The sequence below is a fragment of the Ammospiza caudacuta genome, chromosome Z (assembly GCF_027887145.1).
Source record: "Ammospiza caudacuta isolate bAmmCau1 chromosome Z, bAmmCau1.pri, whole genome shotgun sequence".
Taxonomy (NCBI): Eukaryota; Metazoa; Chordata; class Aves; order Passeriformes; family Passerellidae; genus Ammospiza; species Ammospiza caudacuta.
Window position 1 is genome coordinate 77,526,395 of NC_080632.1, and position 27,691 is coordinate 77,554,085.

Below are 27,691 nucleotides of genomic sequence, written 5' to 3' on the forward strand. Positions count from 1 at the left end.
CAAGAGCATCCCCTGGTCTCTGCAGCCCTCATTTCACCGCCAAGGTCAGGAGCTAATGGTGACCTTTTATTCCCTTGCTGCGGAGAGCAGCTGGTGCCCTCAAGTGGTAAATAGCAGGAGGAGAGCGGCCAGGCCGTGCGAGCCGGCCCTGGGCCGCCGGGCCGGGGCTGCGGGGCGCCTTCAGCGGCTCGGACACTTCTAACCACGCTGCTTTATCCTTGCAGGACGAGACGCCGTGGTGATCGTGGCGGGAAGGACGCTTTGTTCCCGACGGAGCGCGGACACCGGCGGCAGGCAGGCCTGGACAGCCAGAGACGCTCGCAAACTTGACCCACCAGCCTGTTCAAAGGGCCGGTGCAGCGCCTGGACACCACACATCCTTCCTTGACTGTGTTTTTGGTCAGCTGGAACCCCCCAGAAATCTCCGTGAGACTAGATGGGGCTTGCTTTGGGCCTGCAGCCCCACTCCTGTCCCCAGGGGCTGCGGGGCGCCGCGGCGGGCGACAAGGGAGCCGAGTGGGGCCGGGGCTGAGGTCGTGAGGGGATGCCCAGGGAGGGACAGCGATGCCCATCACACAGGACAACGCGGGGGTCTTCCTCTCCCTCCTGTGCCAGTGGCTGCAGAACAGCCGGCGGGAGGGGGCCGAGGGAGCCGAGCAACAGCTCTGCCGCTCGGCAGTCCAGAAGCTGAGCGAGTACATCCAGCTCAACTTCTCCGTGGACGAGAGCAACCTGCAGCCAGGGAGCTGTGGGACTTTGGATACGGAGATCTGCACCATGTACCTGGCCCAAGAGATGCGGAAAAATGAAGTCCTGGGCTTGAGCTTTGGGAATATCCCTGCTCTGGGGGACTATGGGGAGAAGCGTCGGGGAGGAAAGAAGAGGAAGGCACATAAGGGGCCTGTGCTCGACGTCGGGTGCATCTGGGTGACAGACTTGAAGAAGAACAGCCCGGCCGGGAAGTGCGGGAGAGTGCGCCTGAAAGACGAGATCCTTTCTCTGAACGGGCAGCTGATGGTCGGTGTGGATGTCACCGGAGCAAGGTAAGGGTGACAGAGCAGCAGCAGCTGCCTCTGGTGCCACATGGTGCAGGGCACAGTTCGTACTGACAGAAGTCCAGGAGAAGAGGTTTTGACCTTTGTTTTCCAGCCCCTGAGAGAGCCCTGGGTTCGTTCTTAAAATTTTGTAGAAAGTAACTAACAAAATCAAATTGATAATTAGCCTACATATGCTACTCACACTTCTTCTGGAAAATTTTTTGGGGTCACTGGGTCAAAAGATTGTAAGTCATAATCACCAGAGGGGCTGCACTAAAGCAGGAGCCCTCCTGGGTTTGTATAAAACTGTTTTCTTAAGCAAAAATGAACACAGATGCAGCAGCACTGGAAGATATTTTTACAGGTGCTCATATTTTTTGTTGAATTATTTCAGTTGAGGGAAGCGTTTTTGACAGCTAAATGTTGTTTGAGACTTTCTCAAAGCAAGACATTTTTGTGTTTTCCAGTTTGGAACAACTTCATTTTAATAAATTCCCTTTGATTCTAATGCATTGGCTCTCTTCTAATGTCTCCTGACCCAGAAAACTGGAAGTCTTTAAGAGTTCAAATAAAAAATTAGGATTCTTGCAATGCTACAGATTATTCTTGTGGCGTTTTTTTTTTTTTTAATTCAGCTATTCCGTGCTGTAAAATCAGTTATTGTCCCAGTTTTGCTCTTTGTGGGCTGGTAGACTTTCTCACATTGCCCTTTGCAAAGGCAAAACCCTTTCTCTGGTGTAGATGAGGATGTAAACGTTCATTCATACCTGAGGTTACAATGTACCTGAGGGAATGAAATCCTCCCCCTCTTGCCAAAAGGGAATTTATTTTGGGGGTGGACACTTGGGGAAACCCAGCAGGCAGGATCACTTCACTTGAATGTGTCAGGAGTTTGGGCTAACCATCACTCCCAATTCTGACACGTGGCAGAATAAAAGCAGTGACTCCTCAATCTCTGGGTGCTGGTCAGCTCAACCTTCTATGGTTTTACAGGTATGACAACAACCCTCTGTAATTCCTAGCTTGTGATTCAAAAAGTGTGTACATATTGGTACTGTGGCAGTATCAATCAGTGGCACCTCCAAATTTGAGAGGGTTTATGGCAAAAGGCAGTTAGTTTGCTGTTTGCCCTTTGTGAGATGTCACTGTTTCCAAATACAAGGGAATTGCTTGCAGTGGGCAGCAATAATGTTATCTTATTAATAATGCAAAGTGAGAGACAATAGCCAATGAAGTTGGAAATATTTGGATATCTGTCCTTTTTGGCCTGTCTCTGAAGGCTTAATTTAGGGTTTGTACTTTTTGGAAAGCTCTGTTATTAAACCAGCAACCTGTGACTGCAGCTAATGGGAACCAAGTGCTCAATTTTCCTTACTTTTTTTGGCCATTACAAAGGCAGAGTTTTGGTAGTGTGGAGCTACTTAAAATTGTTGTTCTTAAAATCCTGTTTTAGAATATTCAACATCCAATTTAGGCCAAAATTTAGGACATTTCCTGCTTTATTTTCAGCATCCAAAGCATCCTTGCCTAACTTGCTGTTTTCTGCTATTTGACAAGGGTGATGTTGATGGATGACAGTTTGGGACCTTGAGGATGCTTCCAGTTTGGAGAGCTGGCTTTTTTCCTATCAGGGAGCTGGCTGGCAGCTCCTGCCCCGTGTTCCCACACTGTGTATCTAGAATGCTTCAGGATGCTTTGAGAGTCTTTCAGGAGCTTTCCCCACTGGGGTGCTCAGAAGGGACATAATTCTGTCTCGCTTTACAAGAGGCTGAAAGACAACATCAGCTTGCCTTCTGGAAAGACTGCTTCCAAGAGGAAACTTTCCTAGGGAATTCCATATTCCTGCTGCTATGGTAGAAGTAGCAGAGCCCTTTTCCCCTTGTTTTTTCTAGGTGTTGTTGGGGCAGGACAGTGCGCTAAATAGTAGTTCTGACTCAGTTTCTGACTGCCGAATTATTCCCTGGCTGAGTGAGAAACACTTCCAGGTCGATACAAGGGGCTCTGATTTGTGGTGTGATTTACTTTGTGGAGCCTGCACGTGGTCAGTGAAAGTAAAATACTGCCTGAGCTCCTCCAGCACCAGGTTGGACTGGGCAAGCAAAATCACTTCTTGTGTGTTTATTCCACACTTGGCAAGTGTGCCAGGGCAGCCCCATCTTGCCTGATGAAGGAGTTTTTTGTGCTGATACTGTGGGGAATCTTCTGATTTATTCCCTTAACAGTGGAGGATTTGGCATGGGGGTCTCACAGCTCTGCCATTTCCCACCTCTGCAGCACGGTTTGCAGAAGTGTTCTCACAGACCCTGGGCTTCATGTAACCCCAGCTCTAGCTCCAGCCTGCCATCCAAACCCTCCCCTTTCCAAGGGGCTAAACTAATACGCCAGAAAACAAGAGAAAAGAGGTGACGGCACACAGTCCCTTCTGCTGGCAGTCCTGTGGATGTGGTCAGCCTCTAGAGGATGCAGGGGCAGATGATGGGAGCTGGAACAGATTGGACAGCCTTGGACAGACAGGGCTGTTTTGGCACCTGCCTGGTGTGCCTACACGTCCTCCCATCTCAGAGTGGTGATGGGGTCAGACACAGTAAGAGCAGGGCAACACTTCCTGGAGGAGCCAGCTGTGAGTACCACTCATGTGTCTCTCCTTGCTAGGAAAGCTGAATATGACTTCTTTAAAGAAAAGTTATTTATTTAAATTCCACCTGATTTCCATGTAAACAGCAGAGACGGGTTGATTATTGCTGAACTTGTTTCTTTTATTATTTTTTCTTTCTTTTCATTTAGAGCAACATTATGCAGTAATAAAATCATCAAAGCTCTTTGCTTAACAGGGTATTATTACATTAGAGAGGAATAATGTAGGTGGTGTCATTTTTGGTGATGTTAGTGATTGAGGGAAAATTATTGCTCTCTTTAGAGTTAGCAAATTGTGTGTCTATCAAACACAATTGCAGGGAAATGAGCTGTATTGGAATACTGAACAAAGGTTAGTCAAAACTCTGCCTATTTATTTATCTTCTGTCTATACAACTGTATCTCCAAAATATGTGGGTTATGTTCCCCCAGACAACAACTTCCTAGGTATTTTGGATCTAGTCTACTCATTTTGGGCTATTACTCACTTATTGAACGAAGGCTGTTAGTATTTCTACAGATGACAGATGAATCCTTCATTTCTTGAACATAACTGAATGGAGCTTCATTGAGCAAGTCCTTGGAGCACTGCAAAAAAAATTATTTTTCCATGAATATAATTCAGTTTGAAATATTTGATTATGAATTTCATCAAGCATAGCTGCAGCGCTTGGACACAGCTACCATATACATTTAATCTTTAAAATCAGTGTTAAGTAGATTTTCAAATGCATGCTTGTAAAAAGCAGAGTAAGATACATTACCAGTGTTGACAGTGTGGTAGAAACATGAGTTGTTATTATTATAATTTTGTCACTGAGAAAACCCAACCACTCCTTCAAGATATCATCTTTCTCATTGCCAAAAATTACCAAACATTGCAATATGTGGGAATACAGTCAGAGAAGTGGATGGCTTCTTTTTAACCCACAAACTGGAATTACTTCCAAAAAAACAAAGAGAGAAATATTTCGACAGCCATACCTTTGCACAGTGCTTTCTTAGTCTCTCCTCTTCAGTCAGTGTCCAGGGGGAGTTGCTAAGGCTCCTCCTCAGAATAGATATGGCATGCCAAATTTCAGGGAATTCAGTTTATTTTCGGAGGTGCTGAGAAAGACCTTCAGGAATCAGGTCTGCAGTGGGGAGGGAGCTTCAAGTGCCACTACTGAAGGCAAATCTTTTACTTTACCTGAAGCTGAGGGTTTTCAGTAGAGCCAGGGTCTTTCCTGAATGCTTGGTGCTGCTGCACATCCTATGTTCATGCCTCCAGGATAGCTGGAACTATGAAGATAAAGTCCTGCTCCTCCTCACACGTCAGTGCCACTAGTAGGTGTGTGATATATGGACATTCTAAGCACAGTCCTGCCTCTCTGTAAGTGCTAGCAGCTGATTACAGAGGACAATTCAAAATGTCCAACAAAATTGCAGGTCTCAAAATGTGCGTAGCACTCTGTGCTGCCTGCTGTGGCGGTCATTAACAGTCCTGGGCTATGCTGGGTGAAATCTTGATGTTCTTTGTCAAAACAAGGGTTCTTGCTTGTGCTGGAAACAAATCCTGAAGTTCTTGGCTGTAATTAGAGAAAGATTCTGCCCTGAACAGGGGTCTTCATGAGGGCAGTCTTCTTTGTTCCTGTGCTGTGAGCCCTGCAGACAAGGAGCAGACCTGTACCTGCAGAGCAGTGCATGTGCTGTGGGGCTGGGAGCAGTGAAGTATTTTCTGTGTCTGAGAAGAGCTGCTCAAAAATCTGAGTGTGATTTGAAAACTGTTTTGTCTGAAGACAAATGCTTTTTAAGGCACTTTTTTGTTGAGATCCCCTTTCCTCAGAAGTTTGAATGGGATTATTTTGTAAAAATAAACTGCTTTGCTCCTGCAAAAGAAATATTTTCTTGCTGGGAGAAACATCCTTCCCCTCCAAATGTGGTCCCTCTTTGATATTCAAGTGCTCCAGTTTTGCATTTTCCATGGGGCACTGCTTCCTGCCATGCTGTGTCGAGGTGCTGTCACTGCCCCAGGAGGCTGGCTGTCCTTGCCATGACTACTTTGTCCCTGTCCTGGCAGCTGCAGTTGTCTCTGGAGCATCTGCAAGATTTTGTTGCACTCTGTTACTCGTCAGTGTGTTCAAAATGCATCCATGTGCCCCTGCTGATGTGTGGGGATGGGATACTGTGGGAACCCCCTCAGCACATCAGCTGCAGCCCTCCAGGACACGTTTTGGGTAACAAATCCATTCCTTAGCTGGGTTGGCTGTTGGGGTGTATGAATGCCTGTGTTATGGTGGAAGGGGGTAGTTCAGGTCTCTCTGCCTATGATGGGATTGTGTTTCATTGGAATTTTTGGGGATTTATCTTCCCGGCAGTGCAATCTCCTTTATACATCCTTTTTGTAACAGAAAAATCACCCCAAGAAAACCACCACTGGTCATCACAGAAAGCTTTGTCTAACAGCACCCCCACCTCCCAGGCACTTCAGGTTGCATGGATTGATTGCTCTGCTTTACTGTGTTTCCTCACCTCCTTCCTAAAGCAAAAGTGCTGCCAACACAAAGTGCTGCTCAGTATAAGCAGCTGCTTTTCCTGGTGTTAGTAGGGCCTTCTCTTGGTTATGTCCACAAGAAAATATTTTTGTTTTAATAGGAAAAATAATGGAAATTTATCCCGTCCCTTTGCCCTTGGCCAAGGGGCAAACATTTCTGTGTGAATTCCTTGTTAAAATATTAACAGCACTGACTACACAGCGAAAAATAAATACAGTGGTCCTGGAGACTACAGCCTCCAAATGCAGTCTCAGGGAATAGAGTTCTCATAACTGACCTAAAAAATACCCCAACCTGTTGTGGAATTGAATTAGTTTCTTTTTTCATATCATATTACCGATCTTCATACTGTTAAGTGATGGATCAGGGCACAGAGGTTGAAACCTTGGCCTTGTTATCATGGACAAGGATGAGAAGCCTGTGCTGATGTGCCCTCCAAGCTGCCTGGTGGAAAATTAGCAGCACATAGGGATTTTGGCTGAGTTTTTTCTCATCCTGTTGAACTGCTGTGAGCTGGGATACAGTAAATGTGTGCTGAACCTGCACAAAATGAGAGAAAGCCTGTGGGTGTCTAACATTTGCAAGGCACAGCCTAAGTCTCATGTGCTCCTGAAGTCTGGAGCATGCAGTCCCCTCTGAAGCATGGCTGCTGTATTTTACACTGATAGTGGATATAAATCCCCTGCTTGATAGTGGATATAAATTCCTCCCTCTCCCCTCCCTTTAAATATAGCAGGACTAAGAGACTAAGAAAGAGATGTTTTTCTTCCTTTCTTTTATGTTTCCTGGAAGGTATGAACAGACTTAGCCACACGTGTTGAGAAATAAATTGCTCTGAAGAAATAAGCTTTATTCCAAATCCTCTCTTAAGAGCCAAAGTCTTAAATAGAAGGTCACTAATCCCCAGACTCAGCAGAGATCATTTAGCTGGTTTGTCCTCTTTGCTTTATTAATCTGAGTGTGTGTTCACTCCCCACCCTCCAGTTCCTGCCGTCCCTCAATTTCCCCAGGCCAGGGATATTCTGTGGAGGCAGAACTCATTCCCTTGTAGGAGTGGCCATTAGCAACATCCCATTGTCACAACTGCCTCCTTAACAGACTTTCTGAACCCCTCATCTGCCTCAAATTTTAATCTTGCTTAGCTTCTTGCTCAGACAAGTTTTATCTAAACCCCATTAAAAATGGTGGAAAGACTTCCACTGATTTAAATAGCTCACATCCTCTATGTATTTGCATGTTTGTCCAAAAATTTAGGGATCGATATGCCCATCACTGCCTCCTACATAGTGTCAGCACTGAACAACAGAGCTGGCCTCTCTCTAGAAATTGTGATTCCCCAGGAGCATACATGTGTAACTAGACAACATCCTCAGGTTATCTGCCAAAATTGCTCCCAGCCCTGCCTCTGCATGCTTGCTTTTCAGAAACATTGCATCAGGCTTGAAAAGACTTGGACAGTGGTTGGTGGTGTTGCCTTAGGAGGTGTAAAAACTTCAGAGGTTATAGAGAGGGTTTTTTCTGTGCTTTGTTTTTGTTTTAATGAGGGGTGAAAGTTCTGATTAGAAATCTGTACTTTGCTGCCCAATATATGGCTGTGCCTCTCCATTTAATTTGCTGTTCTGACCATGCTGTAAGTACAAGAGAACAAGCCCAGTGTTTGGGAGGGAGCTTTGCCCTCTCTGCTCTTCCCTCCCTGCTCATCCTGTGTGGGAACAGCCTGTTTTGGTGAGTCAGCCTTGTGCCTTGTCATTTACCTTGATACCAAAGTGCCAGCAGGATCCCTTTTACATCCTGAGTGGGGTTTTCAGCCTGACACACAGCAAGCATCTCATGCTCTCAGGTCATCTGGAAGTACAGTCAGGGCGCAGCAGAACGTAGCTAATTGGCAAACTGCTGGAATGTGCAAAATACGAGTTGCTTTTTTCCACTTCTCAGCCAAGTAACAGGTGAGGCCTTCAGCCACAGCATCAGTTATTTTCACAGCCTCTCCAGCAGTGTGTTTGCTAGCACAGAACAGTGCTTTAGCCATCAATAATTAAAAATACAGATGTTCAAAGACACAAGCAAGGAACATTCCGTGCCCATTATTACTACTCTTTCTGTAATGCTTATGCCCAAGCACACCAGTTTGCCATGTGCAGTCATTCACAGCATCTTCTAAATGGTAAATGTGACTTTCTCTTCATATTCTGGGAGTCCAGAATTTTGCACAAAGCAGGCTGTGGGCTAAAGATTGGTTTTCTTGAGACAGAAGCTCTGAGCTGCTGCAAAAGTAGGAGGTGACTGGAGCCAGGCTACTGAGTGGCAGTGAGAATCCTGGGAGGTTGTTCTTTTCCGCCTGTACTGACTGATGTGCCATGAGCCCTGCGAAGGCACAGCCTCTCCAGTCCTCATTCAAATAGTTTTTCTTACAGCATGGTCTAAGTGAGCAGCATTCTCATTCTTAGATGTCTTTTGTAGCTGCTCTGCAAAGCAGGACATGATCATACCTGCTTGGCAGCCTCTGGGTGTGACTGTTGCTGTCCTGAAAGATGGACTAGAACTGAACTGTGACCCTCCAGAGCTAAAAGCATTAACAGCGATGGCAGCTTAAAACCCACTTATCCCCTGTCACTGGAAATCTGGCCTGGACTGGAAAGGACAGGAGCAGGGAGGGTTGAAAAATGGTGAACATTTTTCAGAGACAGTTCTACGGTCAGAGGCTCAACATCAGCCTCAGAGAGACGGTTTGTCAACATGAACCTGCCATCTATGGACATAAGTGAGAGGATAAATATAATACACAGAGGTGAGATCAGCAAAGAGACAGGTACATAGCCACAGAGACAGCTGTTGCAGTGGATGGCTTTTGGGATGGGATTTTTTTAAACATGGAAAGCTCATTGCTTTTTTTAGCTCATGTGACACTTGCCTCCAGCTCCAAGCAGTATCACATGCTCCTTGAAACTTATTTTTCTGTCTCCTTTTTATCAAATGTGGGCTAAGAGGCAAAGGGCATATGTATCAACTGCTGACTCTGCAGTACTGCTCACTGTTCTTGCTTCTTTCTCTGGGTAAAGTGTATGTTGTTCAGCAAGATCATGTGAGCCTCGGAAGGAAAACATGTTTAACAGACCAGTAACAGGAAAAAGATAAGTTGGCAGGCACTGTGACAAGATTTGGGGCAGTTCAAGAATACTTGTACCTTCCAAAACAGACAAGAGTAAGGCAAATGGTGACTATTAGCAGCAAAATTCACCCTAGAGCATCCAAGACTCAAGAATCCCATCCAACTGAAGCCTTTCTAACAAAAATGTGAGAAACTAGAGGTAAATGGAAAATGGATTCAGGCTTTTTCAAAATAAAACAGTATTGTTGAAACATGACTGAAAGAGGTTACTGTTACAGCTGATGCCTAAGACTCATTTCTTATTGTTTAAAAAGGTGTCAAGGTCTGGTTTTAACCCTTCTCCATAGTTAGTAGTATAGATGACCAGATGATCTTAAAAAAAACCACAAACAAACAAACAAAACAAACAAACAAACAACTTGCAAAATAAATACTTGACTAATGTAGTAATAACTTTGACCTATGTTTCCTATGCCATTATTTGACCATTGGAATAGGTTCAGGCTAGCAGGGTAACAATTTGATGAAACAAAAGTCAGGGAAGTCTTCCTGCCCATCCTTCTACAGTTTGACCAGTGTCTCTTTTTGCCATCATAAATAAAGAATTACTAAGTGCTTGCCAATTTTTCATAGACTGGGCTATTTTTATTCTGGTAGCAAAGAGAAAAAATCAGACATGTGGTAGCCAGTAAATTCTGTGGTACCATCTCTCTGAATACGGAGCCCTAGGCTAGAGGTTGGGGAATTCTCTCTTGAAAACTTGTGGATGACAAATGGAGCCAAACCAGTGTGTGATGTTCTCAGTGAAAATGGTTTCTAACAAACACTAATTGTTCTGCTGAAAATGATATTTCGTGTTTTCATCTCTGGAAGAGTTCTACTAAAACAGATTTTCCTCGGTTTCCTCTAGAGGGCAATGTCATATAAATATTTTAAGCAATTTCTTGGTTCTGTCAACCGGGAATTTTAGTCTGTCTTATCTAGGAATTTGCAAGACAGCAGAGAAAATTGTTTCTTTACATGCTTTTAAGATGTGTATATACGTAATGTAATCTGATTCTCAGGCTTGTAGAGTGCAGTAGCTAATCCCTTTAAGAAGCAATAAATATGTTGTGCATTTTGGGTAGATTTGGCTATTCTGGAATGTGAAGAAGGAACTGCTGATGAAGATTTGACTCTCTTCTATACCTGTGCAGCTTCAAGGACTTCTAGGAATTGCCCCTTATATGACAGTTGTAAAAAAGATTATAATCCAGTTGTCTAAGAATAAAGTTATCAGTTGTTGTAGTTTATGTCTGTAGCTGGAACTTCAGAGCAGAGCACAAATCTAAATACCAAGTCTAAGTGGTTCATAAGACCTAGGAAACAGAAAGGTATTGTGTTATTTATTTCCATAAAAATTTATGTGTATATTCCTGGGTTTACTAACTGTATTGCTTGTTTGATGGATGCTGGTAACAGCACAATTTCCAAATTATTTATCCACATAAACGACTGCTAAAATTAGTATGACTCAAAGGTGGTCACTCTGGACCTTAGTAATTTAGTTTAAGGGACATTTTTAGTCGCTGTAGTTATATAAAAATGGTAACTGTAGATAAAGGCTGTTTTCCATAAAGCTCGGGTATAGGATTTGAAAGATATTTCCATGGGCATAAATTTATTTTCTGTCACTTGTATCATTATCTTCCTTCGTTCTCCCACACTGACATTAGGAAAAGGAAAATTTGCTCTGGAAATTGAAACATAAAAATGGCCTTTGGGAAATCTTTTTACAGTGTTGTCTCCTTTCCTGTCCTGATGGCCACTAGTCCTTTGGAGATTCACCATAATAGCTTTACGGGATTGTCTTGCAAATCCCATACATTTACTGAATTTGTGTGTTAACATTCTTGATAAAATATTTTTCCAAAGTAGTAGCAGGCAATCTGCAGTTGTCAGGTTCTCTAAATGAATAAACCTGTTAGTTTGTTTTTCCCCAAACAGGAAACACAATTAATTGAAGTAAAACACTTATTCCCCAAAGTGCTTCATTTTGAAAACAATGGCCTGTGAATAAAAAAGCAGTATTTGCATTAGCTTCGAAGCCTGCAGGCATTAGGTACCAAAGTAAGATTTGTCGTCTACTTCTGAGTAATAGCAATTCTAAGAAAAATCTGAGGTCTTTGGTAAGTTTTAAAAGCTTAAATAGGTGAAAATTGCTTTTAAATTATTGCTGCTGGCCAGGCAGGACTTCTTCCTAAACTCTGCCTTAACAGAAGTATGATAAGCAGTTTGCAAATGTTAAGTTCCTGGAAAAAATTTTAGAGACCTTAGAGGAAAGTAAATATTCTTAGTTTCTTTTCTCCTGCTGCACGAGAAGCTTCGTGTTTGAACCTTATATTCATCACCACCTTCATTTAGGGCTTGTGTTTAGATCTCACTCTCTCTAAATTAGCTGGCAGCTTAATGCTTAATCACAGGGGGATTATTCCTTGCCTGGCTGACGGGAGCAATGTTTGGGGCTGTGGGTGTGTGGGGAGGTTGTTCACTTTGGGCTGGGATCCCTGTTGATGGGTAGCCCAGGAAATGTCACACCTGCATGGCTGCTGTCACACCACCAAGGCTCACAGCTTCGCCTTCCCCTCGCCCCCTCTGCCTTCCTTGTGGTGAGTGCTCTGCAGTGCAGCTCTCTTGCTGCTATGCTCAACCTCTCTGACAATTCCCTAACACCATGGGCTTTGCTGGAATGCCTTCCCACTCCAATTTGCCTTCCAAATTTCCTCCTGCCACTGCATATCTGTCCCAGCTATACACTAAATAGTCTAATCCTCGATCTGGTATTCTGTTGTGGCCTGCATATGGAAAGTAAGTGGTGTATACAGCAGAGCAGAAAATTATTTAGCAATCCAGTTTTATCACGGTGAACTATGTGGTTAAAATACATCGGATTTCAATAGTTCACCAGTTATGCTGTGGAGAAAGAAATAATAGTTAAAAAAGGTGTACAGATGCCGCATGGATTAGGAGTTAATAGCTGGTGTATGGAATTCTAAATCAACAAGGGTTTACTACAGGGCTGTGCCTTTAAAAGGACTCTATATTATATGGTGGATGAGAAAGGTGGAATATCAGTGCCTTATAAGAATGATTTTGTGGCTTAAATGTTTTCTCTGATGACCTGGGAAGTAAATTGTAAGCTGTGGAAATTAATTTAGGCAGTGTCCTCACTAAGAAAAAAAATCATGCAAGTTAGAGAAGTAAACATCTCTCTTCAAACAGGTAGATTTCAGATGAGGTTCAAAACAAAAGAGGTAAATGACAAGAAGGTAGAAAAGATTTAGGATGGAAGGAGGACTTAGAAATTCATTAATCCTGGCTGGATGAATAATAATCAGAAATGTTTTGTCTGATATGTAATTAAATTAGATATCATTATCTGTTAAAACCATTCAGCCAGCTCTAATAACCAAGGAAACCAATCCTGAGTCCAGGTGTTAGTTCCCACACTCCCTGAGGTTTTCCTGGCCTCAGGGATATTCTCTCATTTAATGATAGTATCAATAATAGTATTAAAGAATATGAAAAGTAATAGTCTCCCTTTTAATATAATCTTCAACATGCAGAGCAGCACACCTGGGATGCACTGTCCACGTCCTACATCAGGGGGAATCATGCGTGACTTTGCAAAGACAAGAGGAGATCTCCTCTAGATTAAAAATGTCATATACCGTGCTGTATATGGAGTCATAAGCTGGTGTAAGAATCCAGCATGAGCCCAGTGTAAAGAACTAGTTTAAATTCCATGTGGAGTTTTGACTTCTTCACATTTTAGTGGCATTTGCTATTTGCTTGTAGCTCATGCTGCTGTCTACAGTAGGGCCATGCTGGTTCCATCTTCACCTTCCATTTCTCTTCCACGTGCTTCTATTTAAATCATTGACTTGTAAGTTATGCTTTCATAAACTGTATATGACTTAGAGCTATGTATCTACCTCCTGTCAGGGTCTCACAGCCTAATGGATAGCATGTGTGGACTTAAGAAGTGTTGGGTCCTGGTCAAGCCTTTTCCCCATGCTGTGAACAAGTCATGGCCTTGGTGACAGGGAGGTGATGACAGCAGCTCACTTTCTGCAGGGCCTTGAGCTCTCAGGGCACTTTATTAAATGCTGGGTTTTATGGCAGAGAGTTTCTTTCCAGGTTCTTGCTTGTCTGGTGCAGGGTTATAAAGTCAGAGCACCTTCACAAGGGCTAAAATTCTTTGAAAAACCTGTTTCTGCAGAAGTACATTTGAGCAATACCAAAAAGCTCTAGCTTAGGAGATACCTGTCTGGTTATGAATTTAGCTATTATCCAGTCTTCCCAACTATCTCCAAGAGGTGTCTGTGTACAAGAGAGAGATTTATTTACATGTAGAGTTTCCTCGAGTAATGACAGAATGGAAAAACTGAATTCTGTTTTTCCAAGGCCTTGAAGCCAAAACCCTGTTCTTTCCTATGCCTACTGCTTGCTATGTGGGGGAAAAAAATCCAAAAACAAAACCAAAAAATCTCCTCAGCCTTGTTTTTGTCACGGTGATCTAGCCAACACACAGCTGAAGTCTGATTTCCTTATACAGTATTTGAGATTTGTTGTGAACTGAGAAGGTCTGAAGCCAATTCTGCTGGAGCTGCCAGTTATCTGGTTGGAGTGCTTGCTCCAGTTTATAAAACTTTGCATATTATACTTTACTGCGTTATCTTTTAGAGCTGAAACAGTGAAAAAGTCTCAAAGGACTGAAGACTTTGGATGGGGTTTTATTAAGGAAAAAGGGGCCACTCTATAGCTTTATTGTGGAAAATGTGATTTAATAGTTTCCTGTTTAACACAACTCTTATTTTGTGAGGACTTCCTTGCAAGTATGAACAGGCTAATTGGGAAGCTGAGGAGGAGCCGGTATTAAAAGGTAAGCGTGTGAGAAAGAGAATAACAGGATTAAATATAACCATGTTAATTCATTGCATGGCAGACACATACTGGGAGCAGCCTGGTAATGCAGGGGCCATTCTGCAACCCCAGCTCCCAAACTTTACCCTCTCCTTCATGGTCACTTCACATGTCCCCATTGCTTTGTGGTCGCCAGTTTGCCAGTCAAGGAGCCCATGGGGTATGTGCAGGAGTGATGTGGGAGTTTCAGGTGCAGACACAGGGAGGAAGTTTCTATGTAGTCCATGGGGTTTCTGGGATTCCTCAGGCTCCTTCTCTGAGGACTAACTTGGTGCATGGAATGGGACAAAAAAGTGAACGTGAGGTTGGGCTGAGAGTTTCCTTTTTTGTCACGTTTTGCTGCACCTCTTTCAGCAGCATTCATCAAAGTAGCCTGGAAATTGTGTCCTGGAGAAATAGCTTGAATATATAAGTTTTAAACTTAGCATTGCTCCTATTTTTCCCCAGGTTGTCTGCATTTGGAACTTTTAACCTTTAGATTGTGCCAATTGATCAAAATGTTCCCGTATCATTACTAAAGCTTGATTTTTATTTTTCTTCTCTTTCAATTGATGGCAAAATCTGCTTATGACTTAGGAGGAAGGCTTGGAACCTTACCAAATGAAAACCTGAAGCCAAAGAAGAGCATTTGTTGTTTGAAATACCCCTTCTTTCTTAGTACAATCAAAAGGCAAACTATTTTTCATCCCTTGTAAAATGGTTACATATTCATTCAGGGGGAAGGAGGTGAATCCCAAGTGTAGGAGATAGAGGAGCAGTTCCTGATTTTCATATGTTTAAGCATTATGGCAAGGCAGATTGATTAACTTGAGAGGTGACTCTTGGTTTATGACCATGTAAAAGGAGAATTGAACCTGCAGGATGCATTCTGAAATATGGTCAGCTACCACAGATTGGTCCATAAGAAAACATCACACCTCAAAAAAAAAAAGGTAAGGATAAGTCATAAATCTTCAATCCAAAAAGATTAAGATATAGCCTAGGAAAAAATCCAAAAGGGATCAGAAATTCAAGAAGGATCCTGCCCATGGAGCCCATAGGCACAGTGTCTGAGATCTGCAATCAGTACCAGATGCTGCTGATACGTGATGTGGATCTTGTAACAAAGAAATGCTGGACCCATTCAGCCCAAGCAGGAAGCCTTGCAGATTAAATTTGTATTAGTTGGAGCCTGTAGATTGCTTTTGCAAGCAAAATTGAGCCTGGGTGTTAAGATGATCTGGATCAAGAAACCCAAATTAGGTTTCCTCCTTAAAGAGGAATGAGCACATTTTGGCACCAGTTTTTGTAACGGTTTTAGAAAGAAAATATTTGGAAACAGATGCAGTATGTTTCTGTATATTAAATCCAGTCTGTGAAATAAAGCTACTCTCTCTGACTGCACAGAATGGTCAGAAGACTCCTGGAACAAGATCTCCCCTAAATTTTATGTGTGTTTTAAGGAAGACTCTTTGAAACATTAATAAGTGGTGAGTGGATGGCATATTCTGATATGTGCTGGAAAGTATGCACAGATGAAATGCAGGATGGTTTGCAATGTTTAAAAAGCAGACAAGATCTGGGCTTCCACTTGGAATATCATAAGGATCACAGCATATTACATTAATGGAGGCTATTCTAGCATAAAATGAAAGCCACAATCTCTGCAGCCCTGGTCTAGGACACTGGGGTGGGTAATATAAAATAACTCCAGGGTGGAGCACAGGTTGCTGGAGGGGACAGCCTCTGTTATAACCTACATTATTTTTGTAGTTAAAGAGAAGGGAAAAGTGTTGCTTTCACGGGAAATCCTAGTGAGCAAGCACATCTGGGCAATGGATTGGGAACTTGGGAAAGTTAATTCCTGAACTGAGAGCTTGTGTGGCCCTACCTGCTACACAAGTCCTGCTAGCTGGGGTGCTGGCAGTGCAAGTAGAGCCTAAGCATACTACTGGGTGTTTGCAAGGGGGTAAGACACACTGTTCCCTGGTCTGCTCTGAAAACACACAGTGCAGAACTTGTGTTACTCACCTTGAGATGTGCTTGGGAGCTAGTGCACTCACAGCAGCCTTCTTTAGCAGGGGTCTTGCTACCCCTGGCCCAGTATTATCCTGCAGGCAAGGTAGTGACAGGGGCTGGGAACTGGCACCAGCCCTCCTCTCCATGGCCCTTCCCTCTCTTGTCTTTATCTTATGCTTAATCTCCTTTATGCTTTTTCTGGGATGTGTGGTCATGTTCCATTTTGTGTCATGGCTAAATCACTTCCAACATTGCAAGTGAGGGAAAGCAGGGTGAGCACCTGGAGGCACCATCCTGGCACCGTTCTTACACCAGATTGCCAGCAAGACCTTGATGGGCTAGTTGCTGTCTTGCCCAAATCAATTTCCTCTGTTAGTTTTGGAAATCCCAGTATGAGACCTGAACAGTCACAGGTGTGCAGAACCCTTCCATTCTGCAGCAGCACCTTGCTACCTCCAGATTTGGGTTAGTGGGTCTGAGGTACATTTTTTCTCCTCTCTGTTGACCCTTTGGGATTATAATGAGATGTACATCATGTTCTGTGTGTACAGAGAATATTCAGATTGCTGTTCTTGTGCAAAGGAAATAAACCACCCTGATAGCTGCATTCCCCTAGGCTCCTGAGCACCCCGTGCCACATTTTACACTCAGCAGAGCTTAGTAGAGTTAAAAATAGTTCTTGTTGTCAAAATATTTATTGGTAGTAAAAATGTCCTTAGTATACTTTGTGAAGTGGTAATCTTCGGACGTAACAGGGTAAGGAGAAATTAGAACATGGTCTTTAATGCTGAAAAAAAAAAAAAGAGTTTGTCTTAATTGCACAATATGGGAGAAAGTTTAGGAGCAGAGGCAAGTGCATCACCTTGGGGAGGGGAAGAATGGAATTTAAATGGAGATCTAAGGGTGAGTATGTAATGTAAGATTCTATATCTTTGTTAAGTATTTTTTCCTTCAGAGCTTGAAAGTTTATCTGGAAGAAAATGTCTGACTATGTGACTATGTGTAGTGGATGAAAGTCTTGCTGGGAGTCTTTGAATTCAAGGCACGGTAAAGCCTGGCTTTTCACTTTTTATTTGATTTTAGAGGGTAATGTAATTCTAAATTTGGCCTGCAAGTTATAATTTCTAAAAACAAGCTTAGATGTGTGTTTCCACCCTGGAAAAAAAAAAACACTCTTAGTGATAACAGATTGTTTTAAGCAAATGCATGCTCCTGTGTAGAGTCTCAGAACTGGGCCATACACTGTAAAGAAGTGAATGTATTAAGTGAACAGAAATTTAAATTAAAACAGAGGACATTAGTGAGAAAAATGCATACAGTAAATAGGGATTACAATGTGACAGACAGCTTGATGATTTTTTTCATTCTAATAACTGTAGCTGGAGTTAAATGTAGCAGATAAGGTAAATTGCTTAAAGGCCGTATGATTTCTGGCTTATTGCTCTCTGTTTTACTTCAGCAATACCAGTACATTTCATTATATCTGTTTTCTGCTCTCCAACCTCAGCTATTGCTTTGTGTTTTGAAATTAAATCCAGTATACTTAATGGCATGTAAATCACCATTGTTTTGAACTATGTGATATCGTATTGTTCTGGCACTACAAATTTACCTGAATTAGAGAACTGCTGGGGGAGAAAGTTTTATCTAAATTTACAGAAGCCTCTAAATAAATTCTACAAGCACATAAGGAAAATAATTAAAAAGTGAGGTCAGAGCTATATCGTATAGATACATTGCATCATGGCTTGGAGTTTCATGGAATATGCTCTAAAAGTGAGTATTTTTTAATTTATATAATTGATTTTTAAAAATAACGGCTTATAAATAAACTGCAAATGCATAAAATCAGCTCTAATATGATTGCTTACTAAATATAAATATTTCCACAAACAGCTCTGCTCTCAGAGCTCAACCTCTGGCTAATGGAGCATATTTTGAAGATCATTTTCCAGAAAGGAGCTTGTGGGGAGCAGTGGGAGGGGGTTATCAATGCAGTCATCTTACCTTACATCACTGCAAGGAAACTAGCAAGCAAAAAAAGAAAAGAAAAAGAGTCTACTGGAGACTAGTGATCTTAAATAACATTTTAAATAACAATTAGCCTTAACATAGGAAGTCACAGTGTCAGCCCTCTGGGACAAAGACCCTATGTCTGTGTTTTCATTAAAAACTACTGACTGCATTTTGAGTGCTATAAAAATAATAATTATGGACAAGTTAATAGAAAAATAAAATTGAGAGGTTCAATTTCTTGACAGCTCTCAATGGATTCCCATTCTCAGTTTCCTATGGATTGCTTTCCTTAAATTTAGGATTTTACCTAAAAATCTCTGTGTTCTGTTGTAGAAAATGTCTCTGATTGTAGCCCATGTAAGTAAGGAGCACAGATGAAAATCTTGCTGACACAAAGAGGCAGGGCATCAGAATATCTCTCAAAAATCAGTGAAAAAGCATTTAATTTCCTACTACTTGTATGGTGGCAGGAATAAGTGAGTGTTTACAAATAATTCTAGTTTAGGTCTTGTAAAGGCCTGTCTGCCTGCAATTTGCACATAAAACCCCATAAAGATTAAGGACTGGGTTGTTTTCAGCCAAACTTGGAGCTACTTGGATTTTTTTTTTTTTGTCATTAAAATTGTTCTGCACACTCCATGAACTTGCAGCCAGCACAAAAAGATGAGGGTGTAACTCCCAGCCGAGCTCTGGGTGGCTCTAGGGGCATGCTGGCTGTGAGCTGTGGTATTCAGCTCTCCAGGGCTGTTCATAGTAGCTGTGTGTTGGAGCTTTTAAACTTGCATTTTTTAAAAGACACAAACCAACCCAAACTACTTTTGTTTTGCTTGTGTGCAGAAGAAATGGAGATGGAAAGGTTTTCTCTGCAGCAGTCCTCTCACAGTGTAAGAGCATGTGGTGCAGAAATGGGGCTTTCGGAGGTGGTGGCTTCAGAGGCTCAGGAAACTCAGTGGCCTGAATGCCACAGACTGGCCGAGTGAACTGTGAGGGGAGCCACAGAGATCAGGGAAGGGATTTTTGTATTTACACTGTCACAGCTGGGAGCAGATTGTGGCTTTTGCAGTCTTTGACTCCGCCCTGGCATGATGGATGCCCATGCAGTATTCACTCTCTTTTGTGTAATTTTTGTGGTTTTTGGCTGAGTCCTGAAGATTGTTGTTTCGTTTTAGGAAAAAAACGGAACATTGTATTGTTGTCCTGGCTTATATGTGGTCCTGGTGGATGCTTATTGTGTTTTTAAAGGAATTTCTTTTAAATATGCACATTCATTTTGATGCCCATTAGATCCACAAAAGTCTTGGATCCTGGGAAGATGATGTATAATTAACTTTATCTTTGTGTGTTGTGTGTCAGGGATGGCAGACATCTAGTGTCCAGGACACAGCAATGTTGAAAGAATGCAAATGTCTATGACTGCTGTAAAAAACAAATGTTTCTGGTGCTTCCAGCTTCTGCAGATAATGCTTGAGATAAGGTAAGGCTTAAAAATAGTGCAGTTTAAGGTATTTAAGAACAGAGCTAATATTTAAGAACTTTCCTCAGTTGTTTCCTCGAAGTGTTAACTTCTTATACTCAGACATTAGTGAAACGATTTTAGTGACATTTAGTTTGTGCTAATGTGGCCCTGTGGTGATTTGTGCTATTTGTTGTTTTTCTGAATGTGAATCAAGAATTTATTTGTACAGAGACAATCATAAGGAAAGAGCCAAAAATAATGGCAGTCCCAGAAATGCCATGCAGTATTGCCGCTGTGGTGTGGTGTGGGGTCCAACTGCACCTTGATTAGCTAAGCACTGAAGTGGCTTTTTCTGTAGCTTTCTTTTGACTGCCTTGGGAAATGGTTTCATCAGTCCACCATCCTTAATTTTCTTAATTTTTCATTTTTGTACTCCTGAAATTCAAGCTAGAAATTAATATGATGCCCAACTCTGTGGGGCAGAAGAGAATGATCTGTGCTAAGTAGTTCTTCTTGCATATGTATGAAGCCAATTTTCTTTAGACAGATTTCTTTAGATAAATCAATGCTTTATCTTTATAGAACTGTATGACTCAAATCCTGTTTTGGCTTATAGCACAACAGATTACTTTGAAATGCACAGCTGCGTGTATGTGCGTAAAATATGTAAATGCTATCAATATTCTTTAAAATAAAAGCTAAGAAGATTTAGGGTCCAATCCCCCAAATTTCAGTGGGATGTTGGCTCCTAAACAGACCCAGAAAAGCCCTGCACAGCTGTCACCAAGCTGGGAGATGTCTAATAGTTCTAGACTTTCCTGATGCCCAAGAGGCAGTTTCTCTTCCAGGTGCTCTCTTCCAGGGTGCTTCAGTCTTGCCTGAGCCTGAGCAGCTCATCTGTCTCCTTGTGCCTTGGGGACCCTGCATGCCATTTCCCTCTCCACTGTGCCTCCTCAGGCCAGTCAGCAGGAGAAACCACCTTCCCACTCCCTGGGCTGCTTCTGCCAAGGTTTTACCAGGCAGGACTTTGCGTTTTACTTTGCATTTGAATAGGAAGTTTGGGTCATATATTGTGGCCCACAGGAAAAACATTTGCTGGATCCTTCTGAACTTCCAAGTACAATAGGAAATTGTGCAGAATAACTGCTGTGGTCTCTTTTCTCTTTATGACTATAGCATAAATAGGTAGTGACACCAAAGGAGGCACAAAGGAGGGTGTGATTCCTACTCCAAAACTCTTTTGTATTATTATAATAACCAGGTCATGGGCAAAACGCAAACAGTTTTTGGGTGGGGATGCAGAACAACCTCTCCTCCCACATTAATGTCCTGAATTTTGGATTCTGTTTTGCACAGAGGAATACATGTAAAGAAGAGGTGATGGGGAGGCCTTGGGCGGGAGTCATCTGAGAGCTACTTATTTTCCTAGGAAAATAATGCTGGTGAACATTTCTCTCCTCCTGAACAGAGGCTATGGAATTTTCTGTCCATATCCTGGATGAATTTCCCTCTGCTGCTCAGAGGATGCATGCAGCCATCACAGCCTCCTCTCACTGTGCTCAAAATCTGGTCTCTGCTTTTAAAATGAAGGGGTTTATGAGGTTTTTTTTTGTTTTGTTTTGTTTTGGTTTTTTTTTTTTTTTTTTCCTCGGGAGATGTCAGGCCATGAATCATGGTGGGAAGGGAGGCATTTCCTGGTTAGCAGTGTTGAGCCCCAGAAAGTTGCACATCCCAAGGATTGAAAGCTTCCCTTTGGGTTAGCTCTAGGTATGTTAACTATTGGTATGTTTCATTTTGGCACCTATTTAACTGCCTGTGCTCCCGGGGAGCTGAGGCACTGACATCAGGCCATACATTTTGCTCCAAGGAACACAGGTTAGAAGCTCTTCTGTCTCCTTCTGAACTCCTGTCTCCCTCTAAACTCATAGAAGGCTGAAAATCACGCTGAAAATCCTGAAAAACAGGAGGGACAGTTATTTCTCTGCAGGGTAGTACTTCGGGGAGCCAGAACTGCTGTGGGCAAAGCTAAGGTGTTAAAAGATGGCTTGAGTACAGCATGGGACTCAGTGGAAGAATTTAATCCCTGTCCATCTTGATTACAGCTGTGATCTGCTCACTCCTTGGGCAAATATAGGAGTATATATATAGGGCAAATATACCTTTCCCCCCCAGTAGTAGCAGTGGGTTTTCTACCTGTATATGGCCAAAACTTCTGTATCAGGAGATGGCCGTGTCCACAGCTGTATAGTTTAGATGGTAGAAGCAGAAAATATTGGCTGCTGTTAGGTCTGCCGGGAATCGGCTGCCACACACCTGGAAAATGGCCGTGAGATGTTAAATGAGAGCCTGTGATAAAGACACTTGGCTTTGGCACAACAGGGCAGGCTCTGGGGAAGGAAACAGCTCCTGGCAGGTTTGTGGAAGCAGCAGTGGGGATTTTAATTTGGATGCCGGGAGTGAGAAATATTTTCAACGCGGGGGGGGTGGGGCGGGGGGCGCATACCCAGGACACCTCTCAACAGGAGCCTGGTTTGGGTGGAGCAAGTGTGAAAAGCACAATGTCTAGGGCAGGTCCCGCTGGAGAGCGACCTGTGAAGGTGCCCGAAGGCAGCGCCAGGCTGCTCGGCGCATCCCCGCGGCGGGCGCGGCCGGGGCTGCGGGCGGGGTGGGCGCCGGGGCGAGGGCCCGGCTCTGTCCCCGGGCAGCGGGCGGGGTGGGGGGGTGGCCGTGCCCTGGGGTCACCGCTCCCACCTGCGCGGCGGGCGGGGCGGGGCGGGGCGGCGGCTCGGGCCGTGCGTGGCCGCCTGCAGCCGCGCCCCGCGCCCGGGAGGCGGCGGCGCCGCCGAGGAAGGTGCCTCCCCGCCGGCAGCAGCGGCAGCGGGAGCGGCGGCAGCACTGCCAGCGGCAGCAGCAGCAGCCCCCGGCACAGACACAGCCACCGGCACAGGCACCAGCGCAGGCACAGCCACCAGCACAGCGCGGGCACCAGCACGGGCACGGGCACCAGCACGGGCACGGGCACCAGCACGGGCACCGCCGCCGCCTCCGCCGGCGCGCACCGGCTCCGCGGCTCGGCGCCGGCAGGTGATGGAGCGGATGAGCTGGGGGGGCGGGTGCGGGCACCAGCCGCGTCGCCCGCCGTAGCGGGGAGGCTGAGCCCGGCGGAAGGACGGGAGGCGAGGCGGGCAGCAGCGTGCAGCCGCAAGTTGTGCCGGCGGCCGGAGCGGGGCGGGTGCGCGGCGGCCCGCGGGGACCCGGCTGCGGCTGCCGCGGGCCGGAGGGTCCGAGCGGGCGGCGGGACTCTCCCCACCCCGTGCTGGGGGCCTCGGGCTCGGGGCTGGGCAGAAACTTCATTTGGGATCTGGCAGGAGGGTACGCGTTCCCGTGGGGACAGGACTCGGTTCAAAACCACTAAACAGTTCGTTTGGAGAAAATCTTTACAACGCCAGGCACAAACTGCTTTCCTGTAAGACACACGAGCACCAGATTTTTAAAATGAAAGCGCTGCTGAAAGCCTTGCAGAGGAGCTTCTCTTGGCAAGCCAGCGTACTGAAGGCTTTTAATAAGGAAAATATAGTCTTTCAACTGGATGCAAAAAATAGAGCTGAATTATTACTTCCTAAATCTATCATGATTCCTGGCTTTCTGTTAGGAGAGCTTTTGGTGGCGTTCAAGTGCCACAACCATCATGTTCCTTAAATATCTCCTAATCCCCGAGCAAACAAAAGTCTGTTGATGTTTAGTGTGTTTGTACATGTAGGTCAGATCTGTACTTCATTCTTTTTTCATAGTTTGCGGTGATACAAATCCAGTGCTTCTGCTCAGCTGAGTTTTGGCAGGGTCCTCTCTTGCAGCGGAACTGGGGGACCTTCTAAATGAAGCTAACAAATAAAATATGTTTTGAAATGGAATGCAGATGGGAAGCCTCTTAAGTATTGTGTTGCACAACAGTGCGCTGTTGTGTGCATTTGGATCACGGAACTGGGGTTTGTGAGTGCATCCACAATCTGAACTGGACCCTGTGCTGTTCAGAAATATCGTGCATTAGTGTCTGAAACAGCAGCAGTTCTGATGATAAAGGTTAATTCATCTCTCTCCTGACAGTAGTTTTGGTGCCTGACACCTCTGATCAGCATGTTTCTTAGAAATTTGTCTATGTCCTAATTTTCGAATTCTGAGATATTATTAAATTGTTATTAAGAGGGATAACTGGTGTTTGCAAGCTCGTGTGGGTGGTGGCTCAACTTTTTAAGAGCTGTTTTGTGAGTTATGCAGCTGTCCCTTGTATTGTACAGCACCTGTGAATTGCCCTTTCATACGGACTGATAGCAATAGACTGATAGTAACACCCTCAACAATGGAAATTGAGGCTCGCTATCCCAATTTCTTTATCCCTGCATCGCACCCTTTCTTCACAGTAGGGAGTGTCCCTTTGGCTCCATCTCCTGGCTCAAAAAGAGGATCCCCCTTTTTTGAGAGGGTATGGAGAGATGGGAAAGCCTGGGTGATATTGGTAAAAAGTGAGTGAAAAGGGTGATGAAGGCTTTTTCTTCATCTTGAACTGCGTGGTCTTGGGATCTGTTACAGCAAGGTCTCTCCACTCTGGTGGAAGCTGGAAATTAGGTTCTCACTTTTATTTCCTGAAAAGAGAGCATGTCTCCTATGCTACTTCTTATGTCTTGGAAAGATTTTTCACTTAGTGACTAAATATTATCATGGTATTTAGAAAAATCATAATTTAGAATTTCTTCCCTCTCATGGATCTGCTCTCAACAGAAGGGTTAGTCATCTTTCCTGATACATCTCTCTGTGTGATCTTTTAGTGGAAATGTGTTAATGATATATCTTTTATGTCATGATTTTTCTGCATGGTCAGGAAAGTGTCTTGCCTGCAAATTATTAATCCACTTGAAATAGAAAACCTGTGGTGCTGTGGAAGGATCTTGCTGTGATTTAGCAGATGTATGACTATGATTGACTTTGTGTGTGAGCAGAAGGAATCCTATTCTGCAAGTACAGTGAGATGGCAGGAACTTTCCTTTGTGGAGCATCTTTTGTGTGCCCTCTCTTTGGTGGAGAACAGCTTCCTTCAAATGCCAGAGACAGGAGGGAAAGAGCCTTAGCCAGACTGTAGAACCAGGGTGCTTGTCCTGCTTGTGACATCCAGATTTCTGTATCCACCCACTGTACCCTGAAGTGGAAGGGGGGGAAGGTGTTGGGCTGTTCTGTCACTGATGGATGCTTCGTGTTTGAGGTGCTTGTGGGGATAACAAAGCAATAAGGTGTAACCTCCTAGAGCTGGCCAGCTATATGAAATTGGGAAGATTTCTCTTGTTTCTGTATAGATGAGCTCTGTGTTCCAGCAGTTGCCAAACAGTGTGTCAGTGCCATGTAGTGCTTCGTTGTTATTGCCTAAAGCACAATAAGTCACATGGGTTTACAGTAAGAATTTACAAAGACAGCATGGTGTGGTCCGCGTGCTGCCTGTGTTATTTTGTTTGTGGGGCACAGTAGAGGTGTTTCTAACTGTACCAATGGGCAGCAGTTCTCTCTGCCGTGGAGCAGTGTCGCCTCTCTGCATGCTGAGACATTCCTTCTCACACATGCAGTCTGGCAGCAGGGGGACTCGGCCAAGGGGATAGATAGCTCCCATGAGCTCCAGTGGCTCACAGCTTCTCTCTGGTCATCCAGAACCCTTCCCCTGAGGCTGGACATTGGTGACTCTCTGAAATAATTTTTTGTCTGCAGAGTGCTCTGGGGGGGGGAAAGATGATTCTCAGCCGATTAGCTCTGTCTAACTTTTAATGTCTGTGCTTAGCTTTTTACCAACCTTTGGGCTTGATAGGATCACAGAGCCACTAACACCAGCCCTCCAAGGCTGAGCTGAATTATTTTCTGACTTACGTATCACAAAGAGATGCATCAGCTCAAGAGATTCCAGCTGCAGAATGTGTGTGTGTGCAGCAAGCCTTGTTCAGATGTTATTTCCTTAATAAAATTGCTCATTTGGTGTGAAGGGTTGTTGGCTGGTTTGGGTGTTAAGTTTTTTTCTACACTCTCTTAGCCCTGGGATACAACAGTCAAGTTTTCTTCTCTCTGGCTGGTTCTGTAAGGTAATTTAAGGTCCACAGTCTTGGTAGAACTGTGATTGCGGGGAACTTGAGGTGGTAGCCTGTTTGACATGTGGGGGTAGGAATGGATATTGCTGTGAGTACTGCGTGTTTGCTAGGCACTGCAGGAAGGCAGCAGCCCCTGAGGAATGCTAGCTGAAAATACTGGCTGCAAGCATCCTAGTTAGGTTTGAGTTACCTGAATATGCCCTGACTTCACACACAGACTCAGACACATGCACTTTCATTCAGTGTAGGCCGAGATTTCTTCAGAGTCCTGTAATTTTTCTTCTTCCCTCTTCCTCTTTCTCCTCCCCCCAACCTTGCCCTGTGGTAGCTCTGGTGTAGAGGCTGGGTTTGCAGCAGAGCCTGCACTGCCTGTGAAATGGTTCACAACTTGTGGAGCTGGATTTGGTACCTCTGCTCTACCTGATGAGCAAGAAACATTTTGCTCATCATGGGAATGTTATCACTCATGGAGTAGTTGCACTCAGTGTTTTGCTAGGCTAAAGACTTGTAACAGCCTGAGACTGCTAATGAGGAATAATATATTCAGTTAAAATACACAGTGGAATTCTATTATAGGCCAAAATGTAGTAAATGATGAAGAGCTTAGTCCAGGATTCAGGCAAAATGTTGTCTTTTCTGCAGAGTGCTTTGTGAATGTTGATAGTGAACAGTGATTGAAGTCACATGAGCCACAACCTGGCACAGATCCTGGTCTGTTTTTCAGAATTGTGGAGAACTGGGGTGTATTGTGGAGCACTGTGTCAGAAACACACTGACTTGAGGACACAACATCAGTGCATCTAATGTCTCAGAGGCAGATCTGCAGGACTAGTGGTTGTGGGAAGGTGGTCACAGCACTCTGTGTTAGCTCAGCTCAGGTCCAGTAGATCCCTAAACCTTAGGAGAAGGTGGCTCTGCTACCCCTAGACCTGCATGGGATGCAGTGTGGCTGTGTTTGCTCAGCCCTGCACTGGAGTGAGCTGGCCCAGGTGTGCTGGCTTTGGGGCATGTCATATCCATGTCATGTTTTGTTTTTTCATATGCAAATCTCCTCCTGACAATAAGTGATTGACTCAAACTAATGTTATGTAAATCCAATGTAAATCTGAAACATAAGTTGAGCACTGCAAAGAGAAGACTGTTACTGTGGCTGCCAGCATTGCTTTCTGAAAATTTAGATCCTCACTGGTGTAGTTCACTTGTCCCACAACATCTTGGTTTGTCCCACATGTCCCAAGAGCATGAAAAAGCTCTTGGCTGCAGATGAATTCTGCAAAGAGCTGAAATTTGCAGTAATTTGCAGAATTTGACCTTTTGTCTCAAGAAACCATGTTGTGGCTTCCAAGTACTACTGTGAGTATATACAAAATAGACAGGGAATGTATCTCCAAATCCTTGCAGCTGCTGGTGAACTGGGAAAGCATCGAGGGCAGTGTTGATGTTGCTGACACAGGAATTGTAGAGAGGAACAGGAATCTTGTCCTACCGAACAGGAAGGAAGCTTATTTTCAAGTTCTTGTCCATAAGGATGGTCAAGAATGCTTTGGTGGGGTCAGACTTATGTGCTGTTTGTTCACAGATTATTTTGCAGTCAACTAATGATACCAGGCAAAAGACCTTTGTCCTTTGTCTTTGAACACTGACCTTCCTCTTTTGGGGCAGGATATTTTGTGATGTGGGTTGATCCAGTTATAGCTCTGGTGCTCTTTTAGGTCAAAGCTGAAAGGGGAGGGGATGCAGCAATGAAAGCAAAAAGTTATTGAGATCCTTAAACACACTGACATGTAGGAAACAGCTTTTAAAAGACCTTTTTAAAATATGAA

The 27,691-nt window shown here is 44.0% G+C and overlaps 1 protein-coding gene across 1 annotated transcript in view; it reads left to right on the forward strand.

The window, feature by feature from the left end:
- Positions 1 to 564: 564 nt before the first annotated feature.
- Positions 565 to 27,691, forward strand: part of PDZD2 (PDZ domain containing 2) — a 137,794-nt gene continuing 110,667 nt past the window's right edge. The window contains exon 1 of the mRNA XM_058824043.1: positions 565 to 1,043. Within this exon, the coding sequence (XP_058680026.1) occupies positions 565 to 1,043 (479 nt within the window). The remainder of the gene's footprint in view (positions 1,044 to 27,691) is intronic.